Source organism: Colias eurytheme, chromosome 21 (assembly GCF_061535395.1).
Source record: "Colias eurytheme isolate Ceu_HAF_F1 chromosome 21, ilColEury1 Martin Lab GWU primary, whole genome shotgun sequence".
Taxonomy (NCBI): Eukaryota; Metazoa; Arthropoda; class Insecta; order Lepidoptera; family Pieridae; genus Colias; species Colias eurytheme.
In genome coordinates this window covers 6484369-6505402 of record NC_143000.1, presented here as the reverse complement: position 1 = coordinate 6505402, position 21034 = coordinate 6484369, and the positions used below count along the sequence as shown (strand labels likewise).

At 33.2% G+C, this 21034-nt stretch overlaps 2 protein-coding genes across 2 annotated transcripts; one reads left to right on the top strand and one right to left on the bottom strand.

The window, feature by feature from the left end:
• Positions 1–381: 381 nt before the first annotated feature.
• LOC149899200 (uncharacterized) lies at positions 382–19132 on the bottom strand. The gene is made up of 6 exons (XM_090114371.1): positions 19018–19132; positions 10375–10495; positions 8733–8939; positions 1570–1806; positions 1126–1412; positions 382–999 (listed from the first exon to the last, which is right to left on the bottom strand). Exons 1-6 carry the CDS (start codon positions 19028–19030, stop codon positions 599–601), a joined length of 1266 nt encoding a protein of 421 aa, XP_089970497.1. The 5' UTR covers positions 19031–19132; the 3' UTR covers positions 382–598.
• LOC149899201 (uncharacterized) lies at positions 13057–16363 on the top strand. The gene is made up of 4 exons (XM_090114759.1): positions 13057–13338; positions 15043–15214; positions 15449–15629; positions 16107–16363. Exons 1-4 carry the CDS (start codon positions 13085–13087, stop codon positions 16361–16363), a joined length of 864 nt encoding a protein of 287 aa, XP_089970885.1. The 5' UTR covers positions 13057–13084.
• Positions 19133–21034: the final 1902 nt, after the last annotated feature.

The following is a 21034-nucleotide window of genomic DNA, read 5'->3' as shown; positions in this document are numbered from 1 at the left end:
AAAGTTGACATACAATAAGTTCAGAATAAGTATATAAGTGATCGAAAATGTAGTTAAATCTCATTGTATCACAATACAATATTGTGATACAATGAGATTTAACCACAGATTTAACAGACTTAAAGGTAGAAAATAAGGAAAACTGCAAAATAGATTTATTTTATTACACAACCCACAATATAACTTATACAAAAATAATGATATACATATCTACTAAGTACTACCTAATAATTATTATCGTCGAAATTCATTACTGTATCTATGCTCCCCCTAATCTCCAAAAAAACATGATTAATATTCACAGAACATTAATTTCTTTTAGAAAAAGCAATAGAACTTATTTAAATATGTTACTCTAGCTTTTGATCGATAGCACGATAGCACGCATCAGTATAGTTATTACGTATTGTTACAATCGCTCTCATGACTCATACGTCTTAAAAATAGTATGTGGTGTAGGTATTTCTATGTTTAAACTTATGCACACTTAATAAAATATTAATTTTCAACTTAATTGATTTAACAATGTTTATTACAAGGGTCAAATCAAAAAGTTTAATAAAATAGTCAATAGAGACAATTACTTTACAGTTTACTATCACCACAGTATACTTAATAAAGCTTCGTACCATGTTTCTTCCTTTCGCGGTTTATAATATTCACTATTAGGTACAGGAGGTGTTGCGTCAGTGGGGTCTTCTTTGAACATGTCGGAGTATCCGTGCGAAAGTCCATACCTCCATATTACAACATACGGCAAATATTTGCCCATGAATATATAGAAATTAAATTGGAAGTTCAAAATAGCTCTGCCAATGAAAGTCGAGTAAAAGCTCACGACTACGCTCATGAGGGCCAATTTATATTTCGCCTTGAAGGAAAGTCGTTTGTAGGGTGGAGAATTTTCAACGGTCTCGTAGTCCTGCAGGTACAATAGACGAGGGGGTCTTTTCGCCAGTTTTAAAGGACACTTTCCCATCAACTCTTCTGAATCGACACCTGAAAAAAAAAAAATAAAACAAACTTTGTATAATATCGATATGATTATATGGTAACAGACGTAAATAAATTGCTATCGATTTGAGGTCGATCTACAAGAAAAAAGATATTCAATATCATATTTACCTATATTAGATGGCTTTCCAGCAAGATGCTTCTTTATTTTATCTCTGAGTGCAAAGAGGTCTTGATCATTATAAACATAGCCGGGAACATCAGAAACATATCGAGCCAAGAATATAAGGGATTCTGCATCTATAGCTGGGTGCATAGCATTCATGCCATCAAGCATGACCCGAGAGGAGTGCTCGAAATATTCTGGAACATTTTCCATGCAAGGTGTGTATACACGCTGCTGAATTATTTCGCACATCTTACGCGTTTCGTCAAAGGTTTTCCGGCAAATGTTGTACCTGTGAAATTATAAATTATGTTTATTGAAAACAAAACAATCTTACTATGCTGACTTTGTTAGATTATGACTTGATTTCATGATTTTGGAGTGGTTTTAAGACTGTTCATACAAAATGTAACTACACTAGTATATTGTCATCATTCAGTCTTACGTACTTATCTTCCAAGCCAATCATTGCCCCAAGCACGCTCCAGAAATGATTAAATGCCTCCCAATCTCCCGGTTTCAGCTGCATTATTCCCAGCTTCTCAGGTTTCAGGACAGTGGCACCAACAAACCCGAATAGAGTTAAAGAGATATCCCGTTGGGAGACAGTTCCCTGGCGCTTTAATTTTGCTACTCGGTCAGCGCGGGCATGTCGGCTGCGGACTGTGTAAAGTGATTTCCATGATCTGAAAATAAAATATTATAATTTGAGAATTTTTTAAAGAATAGAAATTATTTTCTCTATAAAGAGCATTTGAATACTATAAAATGTGAATATCAAATTCAATAAAGGCCGCGAGAATTTGAATGCTGAAAAAACTAAATATAATCAGATACTAATATGTAGACAATTAAGAGATGAATTATTAGAATACCCTCTCCATGTTATTCTGTACTCAGGTAGAGCAAGTTATTTTAAGATATTTTAACTATGTAGTAACTAGATACTTTTTGTGATCAGCATTTTTCCTACCATTTGTCATTTGTGCTAATTAGAAAAATAAATACCTAAGTGCTAAAATGTCTCCTTATTTGTGTTTCAGTCTTAAGACTTGAACCACAAATAAGGAGTTAAACTTAAATTTGTTTTAAGACAAACTTAAGTTTGTTTTAAAATATTAAGATACTTTTTGCAATATAATGGTAAATTTTGTTTATTGTATTTGAAAGGTTTTAACTTGGCATTAAACACTTGACCGTAATTTGAAGCTTACTTCATTGAGAAGACACCTAGCTTTTTCCGCCTATTTTGCCCTCTCTTTCCGTTGTATATATGCTATCTCTCTCGCACACCTCTCCACCAGGTGGCGGGGCGCACGATAATGTGCGGGCGCTGGATGTTTTTTCCATTGGCGTCTAGCTTCCGCCGCGAGAAGGTTGTCTACAAGACTACAACCTTGGTGCTATTAAGTATTGCTTAAAGCAAGTGCTAAAAGTGTTAAAAAGTGTATCCCGTCGGATCGGTACAGTGAGTTATTTTTTACATCTATTCTAATAATATTTTACTTAAAAATGAGTAAAAATCTTTAAAGTCAACGGTATAATCGTTGGACTTTTTTTAAAATGCTGAGGTTCTTAATGAATCCTTCAGCAATATTTTATTTTTCAATATGCTTAAATACTTAATAGCATGAATAAAGATATTTAAAATTAACGATACAACCGTTACATTTTACTTGAAATAGTAACTTTTCTTTTGAAATATTTCATTATGCAATATGTACTAATTAATATTTGAATTTTTAATACTGTGAGTAAAGCTATTTTAACGGTGTTACCGTTCGGCTTTACTCGAATCGTTAATATTACCTTTGTGATTATTTGATATTACTAGATATATCAAATACCCTCTCTTGTATATAGATATTTTTAATTATTTATTTCATTTTTAATAATGTGTTTTTATTACAAGGTTACAAGTGAATTTTTCTTGGAAAAATTACAATTAATACCTACTTAGTATGGATATGAGCCAACTCAAAGCTTTACAGGCATACAATCCATTGCTACGACTTTATTACATTGTCGTTATCGCTAGGAACGGTTCGGAATTCCTATAATAGTTTATTACTAAAAATTATCGAACGAGATGAGTCAGCTCCAAGAAGTCACGACATGTCAGAACATGTTGTGATATTATTTTATAAATCGTACGGGAGTTACCGCTCAACTGAATAATGATGGAATTCGCTCATGTATAGTAGATACGTACCATGAATGTACCACACATTCAAAACTATCCGTAGTCTATACGTGTCCTTTTATGAGTATTATTCTGATCCGTTTTTATGTGAAAATAGACATATTACACACGGCTAATTTGATTGAAAATTACGTTTCCTATGTTTCAAATGATGCAACTTTTTTGTTTAAACGAGTAAGTACCAAAATTTTACAATTAAATTCTTTGGTTTACTGAACTTGTGCTGAAAGGGTTATCGTATAATAATTATCGAGATACCTTAATATAAATTAGATTTAGATACATTTATTTCAAAGGATTTACAATTCACTTCTAACGTTTTAGAATAATATTATAAACTTGTACACCTTGACAAAAAGTAAAAAATTGCGGGTGAGTGGAGATTATTTTGTGCAATTAAATATAACGTCCTACGACGGTATGGTTGCGTTCGTAAGGAATGTTAACGGATATAAAGCAACTAAATGTTACATCGATTGCACGAACAAAAATAAATATGAATCGAAGTTCATTTTAAAATTTAGTGAATTGATTTGAATTATGAATTTATTATTCTTATTAATTCATCCTGGACAGTTGTCGCTAACATTGGAAAATAAGTTAAAGGACCTTGTTAATTGCTATATTATTTAAATGATTATTTACTGCTAATTTTATATTAGCACTAAGGTGTATTCTTGCTCGAAGCAGAATACATAAATGTGGCCACTACTCCTCGCAGGGGTTAGCCAGGTCAAATCCACCCTCGCAGGGTGTCTCTTATGCATTTTTTGGCAGGCCCTACTTATTTCTAGTTACAAACATCCCTCGCGCAGCTGTCGCTCGCAGGGAAATGGTGCAAATATATATCGGCCCTCGCGGGGCTTTGATTACAACCGTACCTCACGGAAAAGATGGTGCAAATATATATCAGCCCTCGCGGGGCTTTGATTACAACCGTCCCTCACGGAGAAATGGTGCAAATATATATCAGCTCTCGCGGGGCTTTGACTACAACAGTACCTCACGAAGACATGGTGCAAATATATATCAGCCCTCGCGGGGCTTTGATGGCGATTGGTGCAAATATACAAAGGATTGATCATTAAAATGATCATAGATATTTGCTTTCGTCAACGAGGACCCACGAAAGAAGTTTTGGATATGACCGTATCGGATCTTCACTCTTCTAAGGTAGGTAGAAAAAAGGTTTTGAAATCTTCTTCACAGTGGGCAGTATAGTAATATGACCTAATAAATACAATAAAGGTTAGAGACGTCAAATAATAGGCGCATGAAATTGATACTTCGTATCCTAAAAGTTTACGCTTCAGGAATCAGGAAACCACCATTGGTTTACCAATTATGGAAATTGGAATTGAACAAATCGTATTTACCAATGTAAAGCCTATTCACAACAAAGGAAGGCGAGTCGGATCAAATATCATCTCGCAGATGATTTGTGGCGGTGGTTTCGAGGATTGTCACCAAGCCTTGTGTCAACGGTATGTTTGGTATCGTCATTCAATGGCACTAGCCGACCAATTTTCATATAAAAACATCGGAAGAGATTTTTTAATCGCAAAGCGATTGAATGTAACAAATGACGATTGATTCAAAATCAAATTTCAAATTTCAAACGATTGATTACGTATATTTGACCTCTCATAGGCCTATTTTAGTTGCCCGGTCTTGTAGGCAATTTATTTGACTCGTTTTTCAACCCATTTGACCTCATTATTGCACCCATGAGATTTTTCTTCAGGGCTCAAACAATAAATCGCTGAGGGATTAGGATAATCGTTTGTTAGACAAGTTTCTTGTCATCCCACCAGGATTATTATATTGTATAATAAAGTTATATACAACTATTTACGTAAAACGTTTAAGTACTCAACGAATACTGAGAATACTGACTGTTGAGTTACATAGGATAGAGGATAAATAACGGAAAGTCAATCTATCCAAACAAAAGCCTCTTATTATTAGATATTACTTGGAACCCCTACCCTAGCGAGAAAGTCTGGTAAGCGAACTAAACTTTGCTAGTTTAGTTCTTGCTATATCGCTGTCCGTGGCTGCCTCGCGTGTTTACGGATGAATAAAGTAATGTCCTGTCTTCGCATCCACAGCTAACTGTCCTATACTGTCATAATCTTAACACAGATTCATTGGACATAGCTCCCCACGAGCTCTATTCTTCATTTTTGCACTCGCACAACTGTGGACAACACGAGAGCAATGCCTGCATTGGTAGCAGTTACAATCAAGGGCTAGCAAGGTAGGCTAGCCATAATACGGATGTTGGAACAACCGACTATATTTAGGGCAATTTTCTTTGTCCAGTGTAACGTTTAGACTGTCGTAGCATTCCTACGGAACAAAGATGGGATCAGATCTGCATCCTTAATGAAGTTAATCGAAAGGAGATACTTTCAGACGATGATAGTATTCAAAATCCACCATATGCCTGAGCATAATAATGCATAGTTAAGCTTATAATCTCTCTTGCCATTATCCTGCAGCAGAATTCCTTGGCGATCATTTGTTCTCGTAATGCTGGGGCCACACTAACGTCTAACGTCTAATGCCCTTTATCGCGATAATTATTCCGATTATTTTTAAGGCGTTAATTGGGTGACTACACTTGAACGGTCAACGTGAATGCCGATTGTTGGCGATAAAAACGGCGTTAATTTTACTAAAATTCTAGCAAGATGGACGTAGTGTGACCGCTTCATTGCGTTAATTCTCGCGATAAAGCTATCGCCTCGCCAAACGGCAATGTTAATGCCGTTGTTAAATAATACTGGCTACACCTAAAGTTAACGTCCATTATCGCGTTAATTAATGGCATTTCCCGTTAGTGTGGCCCCAGCATTAGAACGAGCGAGGTTGTTACGATAATATGAGAAATCCTGTCAGTTAGAGACCTGAACGACGCGATAGAGTACCGCTATTTCAGTAGTAGTAGCACCTAGAAGGGTGAAGGTATTCTGGAAAGCGGAACTGAAGGCCCGGTCAGCAGCACCAGCCACCTAATAGACAGTGTTCAGTGCTGCACCACTATAATCTGCAAAATGACTCCGACGGTATGAAAATGTGGAGTACATTTTCAAAATATCAAATGATATAGTTGGAATAAAAATCCTATTTGCCTCCGTCTACCCAAAAGACGTACGGAGTAGCTAGTAGTAGTTGGTTGAATTATAATAAGTATAGTTAAAATCCTTTATTACTGACTGGATAAATTTGGCTCTTTTCCTATCTGACGTTCATATAGCTGTTGACTGCCTAGTGTTATGCACAAACACTATTATAATAAGTCATGTTATGTAGTCCCGAGACTTTCGGTATATAAGTTCTGATGTAAATCATAATTATATCTTAAAACTGAATTGATTAAAAGTAACGTACTTAGCTGTAGTAATTGCAGTTTTGGGACACAGATAAGCTCTTTATCATTTTAGTCTCTTGAGTTCAGTATATTTGTTTCCAGTACAGAGTTTATGACCTATCAGTTTTAAATAAATAATTCATGCATTGTACTGAAAGTACCAGCCATGTTTAGATTATGATTGCGACGTTGGCTCTATACATTAAAAGATACCGCACGGTTTAGTTGGATGTTAAAAATCTGTATTATAATTTAAACCATTTACCTGTTTTGTTATTTTATTGCCTTATTCAAGGGGTGACCTTTTAAATTTACTTCTGACCCCAAAAGTAAGGACCAAGGTCTCTTCTTGTCCGCTTGTAGCAGGTTGGGTTAAAACTGTGTGAGTTGAGACATTTGGTAATTCTATGTTAAGATGATTCAATGATGCTTCTGCAGAGTTCTAATTGAATAAATAAAGGTTTGAGTTTGAGGTATTTTTGCCTCATCGGGATCAGCTGTTGCTTCATTTTGTAAGTAACATCTAAATGCGTAATTGAAAGTCGTTACTGGCGCTTTCGCAGATTTACGCTAAAGATAGTGGAAATTGTAGTAACTTTAACTTTTCAAGCCCAAAAAGGTTAACTACGGTACGCTTGAACCAATCTCATAAGTTCTAATACTTTTAATCATTATGATTAACTTTTTGGTTCTTATTTGATTAACTTTTCATCTGGGATTGTTAATATATTATATAATATAAAAATTTGTGTGATTTATTAGTAGGTATACTATCTGCACACCTTACTCTTTCAAATAAAGAAATAAGTAATTACTTATGTATTCAAATTCACATTGGCGTCACATTGTACACCAGGTGGGTAACAAACAGGTCTCAATGAAGTAAGCTTCAAATTACGGTCAAGTGTTTAATAGCTGTGTTTTACCTGAAAATAAAACACATATTAAATACTTACCTATATTTGAAGCTTACACTTAACGTCCACCTGTTGTGGATTTCGACTCAATGGAAAAAACATCCAGCGCCCGCACATTATCGTGCGCCCCGCCACCTGGTGGAGAGGTGTGCGAGAGAGATAGCATATATACAACGGAAAGAGAGGGCAAAATAGGCGGAAAAAGCTAGGTGTCTTCTCAATGAAGTAAGCTTCAAATATAGGTAAGGCCAAGCGCGCACCACGATTTTAATTTTTGCGACACGATTTCAAAATCGCGCTGTAGAAAATCGCAGAGAGTACGGTGCGCGCACAGCGATAATTTAATAGTGATCATTACTCACTTCATCATTGATTTCGTACAAGTTGCTTGTCTTTATTTACTACTTCGGAGGATAAGAAAAAAAAAGAAAATTCGTCAATATTGGACTCATCCTTTTACAGCAGCAGATAGTCATAATCAATGGTTTCTTTTATCAGAAATACAATGAACTTCGGATGTATCCCAAAAAATTCTTTGGCTATTATAGAATGAAAATTCCGCCAAAAGGCCGCCCATTGCGCTTTTTTATTTTTTTTTATTATTGTAACCTTTATGTACTTAGTTATATTTTGTTTCTTGCACAATAAAGTGTTAAATAAATAAATTCAAACTTTTGACAGATTACTGAGTTCATGTTTACCAAACAGTACCTACCTATATAACTATGATGTTTACTGTTGGACAGACGAAACACAAGTGAAGTGCCGGCCGGGCCCGAGTGTGCGATTTTATTATCGCAGTGCGCGCGGTACCATACAATTTCATATTCTGCATTTGATTTTCGCGACAATCGCGTCGCGAGCAGTCGCAGCAAAATGTGACAAATCACAATTTTAAAATCGCTGTGATTATTTAATCGCATGTGCGCGCATTGTCATAGTAACTCATACGTTGTATTTCTGCGATAAAATAATCACGCTGCAGAAAGTCGTGGTGCGCGCTAGCTCTAAGTATTTAATATGTGTTTTATTTTCAGGTAAAACACAGCTATTATTGAGCAATAAACACGTTTGCATATCCCTATACAGATTCGATATCAACAGCAGAATACTCACTTGCTCCCTGGCTTCAGTTCATAATCGAACCAAGCCATAATGTGTAAAAATGTAGACCAATAGCGTCTGTAAGCTGTAACCTCTGAGTTGGATCGAGTTGAGCCAACCAATACTTCCAGAATTGTTGGAATCGAGAATACTGATATTAGTCCCAGAATCATGGATATAGACTGCCCGAACAAGAAGTTTTTGATGAACTGACGTCCTCTGAAAAATAAATTACATTTTATTTCATTGAGATATTAATATATGTACTACGTATGGCGCAAGTATATAATATATATTGTAGTTTTTTATACTGTGGCATTTGGTTAACTCATAAATTTCTGAATGACAAAATATCTTCATGTATAGTCTATCTACTATCTTATCTTTTTTCAAATAAAATGTAGTTTATAAGTTGAACCTAATTTACAACACCTACAGTAAATTACGTTTTACTTTTACAAAACGAACATCTGATAATAACAATTATAGGTACATCGTAAGATTTAGAAAATAATAAGCAATGATACTACATTTAGGAGAAGTAACTATAGATGTTACTTATAGTTATAAGTTATAACTAGCTGTTGCCCGCAGCTTAGCTTGCGTGGAAAAGATAAATTTTCATGGTATAAGTTTTCATCCCCTATTTTACCCCTTTAGGGGATGAATTTTCTAAAATCCTTTCTTAGGGGACGCCTACGTTATGACATCTACCTGCATGCCAAATTTCAGCCCGATACGTCCAGTGGTTTGGGCTGTGCGTTGATAGATCACTATATCAGTCACCTTTGAGTTTTATATACATATATAGATGAAGGAATGTGCGATAATTTAATATTAGTAAGTACTTACTTATTAAAATTAATAAACACTCAATTATCAAAATGATAATATTGATGATAACTTTGTGATAGAAGGATTATAAATTGTAATTATAATCATAGAGATCTGAGAAGTATCATGAGTTTTTTATTTATTTTAATACCATTTTAAGATCAAATAAGTTGAAGAAGAAAGGCTCTTGACAAAGAGCCTATTGAGTAGGGAAGATAAGGAAAATTCAAAAATTATTTTCGCAGTTTTGGCACGAACTGATATCCGTCGAAATCCGAGACACCATTATAATAACATGTAAATTACTATCGACAATGACTCATCGATTTGTTAAATAATAGATAATATTATAATATTAATAATATTATAGGCGGCTAAATAATAATCTACGTGTAAAGAAATATTTTGCTAACGCAAAAAGTATTCTATATCATGTTTGGTATTGTATGAACATTTACATTTTGTTTTACCATTGTACCTACGTATATAAGAAAGAATATGTTTTCATGTGCTCATTATTCCAGATAATGAAAGATTAGCTGCGGCCTGCGCCCCGCGGTTTTACCCGCGTTGATCCGCTCCTATTGGTTTTAGCGTGATGATATATCCTACCTAGCCTATAGTCTTCCTCGATAAATGGGCTATCCAACACTGAAAGAATTTTTCAAATCGAGCCAGTAGTTTCTGAGATTAGCGCGTTCAAAAAAACTCTTCAGCTTTATAATATTAGTATAGATAAAGATCCTTGCTTGCTTTAATGCCTTGGTTTTAGATTTTATTGGTTTACAGATTTTATATATATTAGTAGCATAAAACTCACTGTTCATGTTTGTTTTTATCGAACCAGTCGGGCAGCTTCATCACTAGGTCTTTAACTTTCACAGAATCCGACGGAGTCTCATACGCCTTGGCGCTGAAAAGATTCTCCGCGACCTCCTCCACTGAAAAGAAGAAAGGTTACCAATATATATAAATCCCACACAGGTATAGTCTACTTTTATACAAGTTAATAGCTATATTATATCACTACATAGTATAAAACAAAGTCGCTTTCTCTGTCCCTATGTATGCTTAAATCTTTAAAACTACGCAACGAATTTCGATTTTTGTAATAGATGGTAGTGATTCGAGAGGAAGTTTTAAGTATATAAGCGGTAAGTATATTATATATGTATTACAAGCGGTCCCCCTCGGCTTTGCCTTAAGTTTTCTCTCCATAAGAAACATCCTCGTACTTCAAGGAATATTATAAATAAAAAAAAAACATCCGTCCACCCGTTCACGCGTGATGCCGTGACCAAGGGAAATAGCGATTCATTTTTATATAAGGAGATTAGGTTTTAATTTTTATATAAAGCGGACGAAGCCGCGGCCGGAAAGTGGAAAGGAAAAAGAAAGTAAGTTATAAATACTAAATACCTAAGTACCAAAAAGCATACAAGTTATGAGTTACTGTACTTTGTTTTATACATACATATATAAAGTTTTTATATGTTTGTGTCTTCCGGTTCAAGGATATTCCATTCATAATTTATAATATTAAACATATGCAGTAAGTAATTATAAACAATGATGCCTATCTTGACTTCCTAGATGCGTTTTCTTTACTCTTTAATTTAAAAATGCATGATTAAATTAATTTTAAAATCATATTTAACATACAATTAAATTGATACCCTTTAATTCGTTAGTTACATTCAACAATTAAAACATTGAAATTAAAATGCATTTCATGTACATAATTTCCGCAAAAACTTACAGCAATTGCTCATTATTAGTGTTATAGAGGGTGTCCCAAAAAGTAGTGATGAACGGAAGCTGGGAGGTAGAGGACCTAGAGGGCTATCCGAATCACCCCCATGTATGTTACGCGATTTTTCGTATTTTCGGAGTTATGACGTTTTTTTTCAATTTTTCACCTATCGCCGAGTACGATGATATTTTCACTCATGCAGGTGACGTCAATTGTTGCGCTAGATGCTTGATTTTTTTTGTTTGCTAAGCTAAAAGATGGGCCAATTCAGTACGGTAACATTTACTATCGTTAGATCTTCGAATGGAATAAAAAAAAGAATTAAATGCCAAGAAAGATAAAATTACACAGTATGTTCACCACTTCAAGGGCCCGTAAAAAAATAAAATCACATGAAAATCTCTGTGTGAAAATCTCTGTGTGAAAATCACTGTGAAATTCTCCGTGTGAAAATATCTGTGTGAAAATCTCTGTGTGAAAATCTCTGTGTGGAAATCTCTGTGTGAAAATCTCTGTGTGAAAATATCTGTGTGAAAATCTCTGTGTCAAATCTCTGTGTGAAAATCTCTGTGTGAAAATCTCTGTGTGAAAATCTCTGTGTGAAAATCTCTGTGTGAAAATCTCTGTGTGAAAATCTCTGTGTGAAAATATCTGTGTGAAAATCTCTGTGTGAAAATCTCTGTGTGAAAATCTCTGTGTGAAAATCTCTGTGTGAAAATCTCTGTGTGAAAATCTCTGTGTGAAAATCTCTGTGTGAAAATATCTGTGTCAAAATCTAATGTCCATTTTAATTATATTTGTCCATGGTGAAATTTAAAACATTATTAATACGATACTTAGTAATATATTGTATACTTATTATAATTTGTTGAAGGATATTATAAGATCGATTCTTTCTTTCTTTCTCGATTAATCTTTCGATTTTCTTTTATGTTCTCTCGAATTTCCATTTGAGAAAACAATAGGATGCTAAGTAAAAAACAACATTGAAGAAAAAAGAGACTTATTTTCTTCTCTTGCAGAACAATGGTAGCTATACTGATTGGTTACTTTTTTAAGTGAATTCTAAACATAATTTCAAACAATAGGTAACCATTACAAGACCTTCAATCAAAGAATTGATACGTTCATTTTGTACAAAAATTATAAGTACTTAATATGATTGTGTTTCTCTTCATAGTGTTATTTCAACAGGCTCATAGTGATTGGGTAAGTAAATTATTGGAAGAAATCTGTATAATATGCCATCAATGTATTTCTTACTTCACCGGAAAGGTTTTTTTTTCATGTATTAAAAAATTGAAAAGATATCTCACCTGTTTGAATATCCTAAATCTGTACGATTTGAAAATATTTGATACCCACGCATGTTTTTCAGATTTCAGAATGGCTCACACCCATTCAATATTATAATCAAAAGTAAGTAGTAATATCTTGTTTACGTATTATCAGTTGAAAATTAATTTAATTTTACGCAGCAATACGAGCTTTTTACAACAAAATACTTTTCTTTATAATAACTTTATTAACTAACATACAGATTCATACTTTTACAAATTATTAAAAATATCGTATTTGTACTTACCTACTTCTAAATTAATTAATTAATTATTTAAAATAATTGTTTTACCATTATTCTTCATATTCCTAGAATACTAAAGCGACAGTGATGCATAAAAGACAAAATGTATAGTCATGGGTGAATAATATTAACTTAGTAGTAGGTACTTATGGCAATCATAACCCGTATTTATTTAACAGTAAAGAAAACCAAGCTATGAAAGCTAAAGAACAAGAGCTAGTTGATGTTTTGGAGACAACTTTGGGACAAAGTTTTGAAGAGTCGCAAACGATAGCATCTCCTAGAAAAGAATTCGCTTTCCAAGAACCTGACTATTCAATGAATACTCTGAAGTTCAGACTGGAATCTACAATACAGAGTGCTAAAGAATTAGCCGATACGTTGAAGAGACAAATAAAGGAAATTGAAGCCAAAGAAAGATTACTAAAAGAAGCTATCGTCCATGGAAAGTTAGTATTTGATTATATATATTTTGTAAGGAAAATTTTATTGATACTTTTGTGTACTCAAGTATTTTGGGGCACGTTTTAAAAATTTAATATTTTCTCGAGTACACAATCCCTAAGACACAATCCTCTATGCTTATTTAATAACTGCATGACAAGTATTTTATTATATGCCTCCAAAAAATGTTTTTCCTGTATGTGTATACAATCAAACATCTAACCAAGTAGTAAAATATTTATTTACGCTGATAACTGAACATACCTTCATTTAGATTCGATAAGACTAGAAAAACGTATCTAGAATAATCGTCTATCAAGTTATTTGAGTGATAGACGATCGTTTGTTCGTTAGTTTATAAGTTATGCCATGTTATGCCTAGGTACCTAAATCTTTTGCTAAGCAAATACCGTGCACGTTTTTAGCTGATAATGCTAATTTGACTATATCACAACAATTTATTATTAAAGACAAATCAGTTCAACCATTAAAAATCCCCCTTCTAATTGAGAACCTTCTTCGTTTATGGGAGCGTTGTTTAAAAATTTCTAAGCATAAATATCATGTCAGCATTTTCCTTCTTGTATCATCACTACATAGTATAAAACAAAGTCGCTTTCTCTGTTCCTATGTCCCTATGTATGCTTAAATCTTTAAAACTACGCAACGCGGGCGGAAAGCTAGTCTTAATACTATTATAAAGGCGAAAGTTTGTAAGGATGTATGGATGTATGGATGTATGGATGTATGGATGTTTGTTACTCTTTCACGTAAAAACTACTGAACCAATTACAATGAAATTTAGCACACATATAGAGGGTAACTTGGATTAACACATAGGATAGGTTTTATCCCGGAAATCCCACGGGAACGGGAACTATGCGGGTTTTCCTTTGAAAACGCGGGCGAAGCCGCGGGCGGAAATCTAGTAATTTATATAAATAGTGTTAGAAGGACACGGCAGTAATTTGTAAAATTGTATATACTCTATACTTATTACGTATAACGTAGTTATTATAGTAAATGACTTTGCTTAATAGTAAAGTAAACGAGGCTTTATAATTTACTAGATTTCCGCCCGCGGCTTCGCCCGCGTTTGCTAAGGAAAACCCGCATAGTTCCCGTTCCCGTGGGATTTCCGGGATAAAAACTATCCTATGTGTTAATCCAAGTTACCTTCTATATGTGTGCTAAATTTCATTGTAATCGGTTCAGTAGTTTTTACGTGAAAGAGTAACAAACATCCATACATCCATACATCCATACAAACTTTCGCATTTATAATATTAGTAGGATTTTCTAAACAAGAGCTTATTTTCTAAATTGTCATACAATATTAGTAATAGCAGTAGGTATTCTTCAGAAGGTATTTTTTTTATTAGTAGCATACTAGATTTCCCCCCGCGGCTTCGCCCGTGTTTTCAAAGGAAAACCCGCATAGTTCCCGTTCCCGTGGGATTTCCGGGATAAAACCTATCCTATGTGTTAATCCAAGTTACCCTCTATATGTGTGCTAAATTTCATTGTAATCGGTTCAGTAGTTTTTACGTGAAAGAGTAACAAACATCCATACATCCATACATCCATACATCCTTACAAACTTTCGCCTTTATAATAGTATTAAAATTAAAATTTTTAAGACCATGCGCAAAAACAGTATAAACTTTGATTGAAAGTAGTAGTATCTTTTTTTGGTTCTGTTTCCGTAGATCTGGTGTAACAACCCTTACAATAACGAGTTTAGACAAAATGCCCCGATCCTATATCATTCGGGATGGGTTTGGGACAATCTGCAGTGGCATGATACAAAGCCCCATTTCAGCCCCATCACCAAACATTTTTAATGAGATTTTCTCAACACCACGCTGCATCGGACAAGAGGTAAACTTCTATATGTATTTTAATTAGTATTGATTATCAGTTTGATTTAATTTATGGACAAAAACCTGGGATGAAGAAAATCACCCACAAGATTAAAAACCACGTAAACTAATACATACTTAGTATTCCAGTGTCTGTTTAGATAAAATATTAGATCGATACTGGTGCAATATACAAAATATATTGTGACGATATAAAATAACGCATCATCCATGGACATCTATTATATTACAGATTCGGTCCATCAAAGATCCTTGTGCCTTCAACTCTATCATTAAATATGAAACAATACCCACGATGCGACGATCGTCATATGAAGAAGACGACTATCTGTGCTTAAAAACAAACTTTAATAGCTCCTTGGAACATTACGCATCAGTACCGAAACAAATGGTTAATGAGACATGCAAAAGAGGTACTTAAGTAATTTATTCATAATTTATTGTATCATACTGGAATTCTCGATGATCAGAAATTGTATCAAAAGTAAACAAAATCGAGAGCTCTCTTGAAAGTGAAAAGTGCTCTACGCTCTACGGCGTAGCAAATCATTTCGGAATAGACTCTACATCTAACCGTAGGTAGCTATAGCAGGATATCATGTGAGATTAGGGGTACATAATAATTACTCTGGTGCACCGTGCAGACCATGTGCAGACTATTTTTTGTTTGCGTCTTATTATTTCCTTTTATTTTATTTGTTTACATTAATATTCTGCTCCATATATAATTCTGTATGTTTTGTGAGAATTTTCGCTATGTAGTTAAATTATATTTTCTTGTCTTTCATCTTCTAAATCGTTCACTCGTTATAAATGTAGTAAAAAAAGAATAAAGGCAATACCATGGTATTAAATACTAAAATTACATAACACTTTTATATTTGTTACAGGATTAGTCAAAAGTTTAGCCGATAACATATCCAACTGTGGCGTACGAATTCTTCTAGAATATTCATATTACCCAAATGGAAACTATTTGGGAAATTTACCTCTAGATTACTGCACAGAAGACGATGGATCCTGTAAACTGATAGTCGCATGGCACCTTTCAAATACAACTATAGAGAATTTCGATATATTGAACAATGATAAACTATTTAAGAAAACTTTTATGAAGACGGGTTCATTTGCTGAATCTATTATTTAATATACCTATACCTATTTTGTTATTCCAATTTTTTTTATATACTTACTCATGGCAAAGTACAAGAATTACCATAGCCATTGCTTTTATTTTTATTTTAATGGCCAAAAAGATGACCATTAAGTACGTGTTGAATTTATTTATAGCGCAATTATTTAAATTAGTCCTTGATCAAATGAAACGCCGCACTCCATTAATAAAGAAGTTAAAGTTTGTATACCTGGTTTGTGAAACAACACAAAATATAATATCGATAATTTATAAAACTATTTGATATGGTTATGTACAGTAAAACACAATTATTTGAAAACAAATCGTGTTCAAAGTTTATGCACCCAAATTGATTGGTGAATGTGATTTTCATATTATCATGTACCTAATTTATGATTGATGAAGTTAACTTTACTGTTTTTGATAAGGTTGCATATAATAATTGTTGATAAAATAAATAAAAAACATCACTCATTATATGTTTAAATACTATTCATATAAATGTGTTTTTTTAACCAAGCTCTACATTTTCTCTCAAGGTGCAATCATAGCAATGTAGGTATGTACAAAATTAAAATATCGAAGGATCATTCTGATAACCATCTATGTAGGTCTTATGTATGAATAATCCCTAAGGATTTGCTTGGATATCATATTTATTTTAGACTAGCGGTCCGCCCCGGCTTCGCCCGTGGTACATATTTCGCAATAAAATGTATACTATGTTCTTCCTCAGGGTCTAAAGATTATCTGTGCCTAATTTCATCAAAATCGGTCGAGTTGAATATGCGTGAAAACCATACATACATACATAATATAAACCTTTCCTCTTTATAATATTAGTAGGTATAGATTATAGATATACCTTTCCGTGATCATTACCTTGTTGGATATAATCAAAGATTTATAGTAATTTTGGTTCTACATTGATCCAATATGAAATATCACATAGATATTACTTGGATATTACGCTTAAGTTTTTTAAATGTCACAAAACTACATTAATATATTCACGCGACTGTAAATATTCGACAAACACCATTAAGATTGTAGGTATCTTACCTGATTTAACTCTGTGCGAAATAGTTAATCTGCCATATTAAATATCGCAAGCAGTTATAGTGGCCTCAGCAACTATAACTTACATAAAACAGGATTTTAAAGAAAAGTAAAAAAACAAGTAGATAAATAAATACCTATATATTCAACTACTCTACCTATGTAGAGTGGTTCTGGAGGATGCAGATGCAGAAAATGTAGAGCTTGGTTATAAAAAACAGTTTTTTTAAATAGTTCAAAAAACCGCATCAAAATTAGCTGAGTAGTTTTAAAGATCTAAGTTCTTTATAATTTACTTCGTGTGTTGAAGCAAACATAGTTTTATGTCATAAAAACTATTAATGTTAAAAAGGTCAAGAACAAAAATGTATACCTACATACTTTTACACAGGTTTATTTATGGATGTTTACAGTATCAATAAATATAAATAGAACCGGTTGACTAACTTTGTGTTTAATAAATTCGTAGTTAACATAAAATTTGACACCAACATTAATTATTTTATTCCCGAAGATTCAAACCTATTATTTTCATTTTGACATTTCTGTTCCCATATATTCGTACTAGTTACTGTAAAAATAGCATTTGTGTATAATTGCTATATTTATTATCTAGACCACCGCCTCCCAACCTGGGGTCCGCAAGCAAATACCAAGGGGATCCGCAGACAAATTAAGAAAATTACGAAAGCTTTTACTAAAGCTACCAGACTAATTTCGGACGGCTGGACTTTGTATTTTTCAGCTTTAGGATGGAATAATCTGTCAAATGATTAGTGGCTCAGCTATTTCTTAAAAAAAATTCAAGAAATCACTCGATTTTTAAAATAATATAGATTGACTTATGCGTATAAATTTTTTTTGGGATCTGCGGATCATCAGACTTTAGAGTCTAGAGTAGGTAAGCTTTCCATTCTTAGAAAATATACCTACTTCTCATCATTAATACTCTTTCAATGATTGTCTGCAGTATAATTATTCGAAATGATTACTAGTTTTTCATAGTACCTATTATTATAAATAGAAACCGTAATTATACTTACTAGAATATTACCTTTTTATGTGTTTTCAAACATGCAATGTAAAGTTACAAAGGTGATCGATATTTATTATTATTTATGTTCGAATAATAACTAAGAATTGAACGTAATTTATTTGGGAAATATAATATAAGGTCATGCATTATTATCAAACTCAAACTAATTTTATTGTAATCACTGTAATGCATAAAATTTATATGTATAAACTAAATATTAATAATAATCGTAGAGATTAGTTAGGTCCATATATCATACGAATAAACAATTATTAAACCTAGTGATATTATATGTAGGTGATGGACACAAGGACCATAATAGATAATATAATCGACTAAAAAATATAGGTACCTATAGGTAATATTCACATTATTCCATCACATCATAAGCAAGCGCTCATTTTCTCGCGGTTTTTCCAATTAAATCCAATCCTTGGTGATTACGATTGAGTATCGACTATAATATAATAATATTTAGATATAATTGAAAAACAGAATTTAACAATTGCAATTTAATCAAATAACGTGATAAATTTCGATAATATTTTAATTTGTATAAATAAATACTTACCACTCAAATCCATTGTTGTAATCAACAAACTTTTTCACTAAGATTTTAAAGTCGGTTCTAAAGTACGTTCAGACACGTTTGCTTCCGTAAATATGTTAATACTATATGATTTTGTCCTAGTAAGTATATGAAGATTTGAACATTATCAAGGTGAACGCGTACGACTCGCTGCCCGCACCGCCGGCAATTCTGCACGACACAATGAGTTCTGATATTTTATTAAGATATTCTTTTAATTATTGATAAAACTGATAATAGTTTGATAGGTATTAAATAATCCTATAATGCTCTTTTATATTATTTATACATTATAGCAAGTACGGTATAATATGTAATTAATTAATTAATTGTATGCAGTATAATATATACATATTTGCAAAAAACGAAGTTTGTATCGATGTGAATCGTTATTATTGTTTACATTAAGTTATTATCTATATGATTATACAGATAATAACTTAATGTAACTTAACTTAACTGTTAACTTTTGATTAAAAGAATCGTCAAATGTGATGCTAAGCGTAAAACTCGAAAACGGCTCGACCAATTTGGTTAGTTTTTTTTTTTATATTTTTGTTAAAGCACTAGGAAAGTTCTTATCTATAGGTACTAATATTATAAAGCTGAGGAGTTTGTTTGTTTTCGGAACGCGCTAATCTCGGGAACTACTGGTCTGATTTGAAAAATTCTTTCAGTGTTAGATAGCCCATTTATCGAGGAAGGCTATAGCGTGATGATAATATATAAGACCAACAGGAGCGGAGCCACGCGGGTGACACCACGCGGCACAGCTAGTGGAGAGATATATGATCACAACTGGAGGGAGACATCTGGAGACAGCCAGACTGCTTCATTGGTCCAGTGGTTATTTCGACTGTAGAGGGTATTCGGGATTTTTTCAAGAGACTTTATTTTTTAAAGATTAATTACAGGCCGCGATCTGAATAAAACGAATACTAAAAATTATTCAGTCGATCAACTGAACCTATTTAAATCTATGCAGAGTACCTAAAGTCTGACACCTGCACTTTTCAGAAATCGTTTTATCCTGAAAACCCCCGAAAATAAGAACACAATGAAAAAAATAAGAAGTCACAAATACCATGTAAAAAGAAAAGTAGTCATGGCCATGGCTATTAAAGTAGTTCCGTGTTAGTTATCGTTACATAAGTCAATTGAAAATATACATTTGTGATTTGGGGTTGGTAGGTAAAAAGGGTAGGTAAAAATTAACTGGACCAAAGTTGTAGAGAATTTAATTTGCAAAAAATGTTGACAATCAGATAAATAGTTTAAGAGATATATGTATCGTAAAAACCATTTCAACCGCTATTTTCATTTTTCAAGATGGCGGCCGTGGGACAAGGGTGGCGACCCCACAAACTTGGTTTTAGCTTCACAGTGACCCCCCCCCTCCCTACAGATGAAAAAAATAAAATTTCGTTCTCTAAAAAACGCAAGGTTATGCCTAAAAAATGTGACATTTCAACTAGGTACATCAGTTTTGTCAACACCGGTTTAATCAGAGGCAAAGCATAAATTAATTAAATAAGTATGTTACTTTATTAAACAAAAAGCCTTCAAACCGCACATTAGATAATATTTTCAAGCAAACATAATTGGTGACTAAAGTTCTAATTAAGAATACTCATGAGTATGAGTGCATACGAATATAAAATATTGGTGTCGCAGGGAAATGAGACAATTATCATCTTTGATAAAAAAAATCGCGAAATAACCTTTTTTCCTTTTTCAAAGACATCATAGTTAATGAGTGATTGTAAATGCATATATTGCACGCCTCATAAGCGAAGCGTTGAGGTGGGTACTACTGTCACTTCGCGCAAAACATCTGATTTTTCAAACTTAAAATGTCTTTATGTATCATACATTGCACTTGTAAGATAATACATACACACACATATTAAGAAAAAACACTATTTTTAACGTTCATGATATTTTTGATGTCATTTTTGTTATTTAAACTAGTTAAAAAACAGTTTAAAAAAGTTCTGTC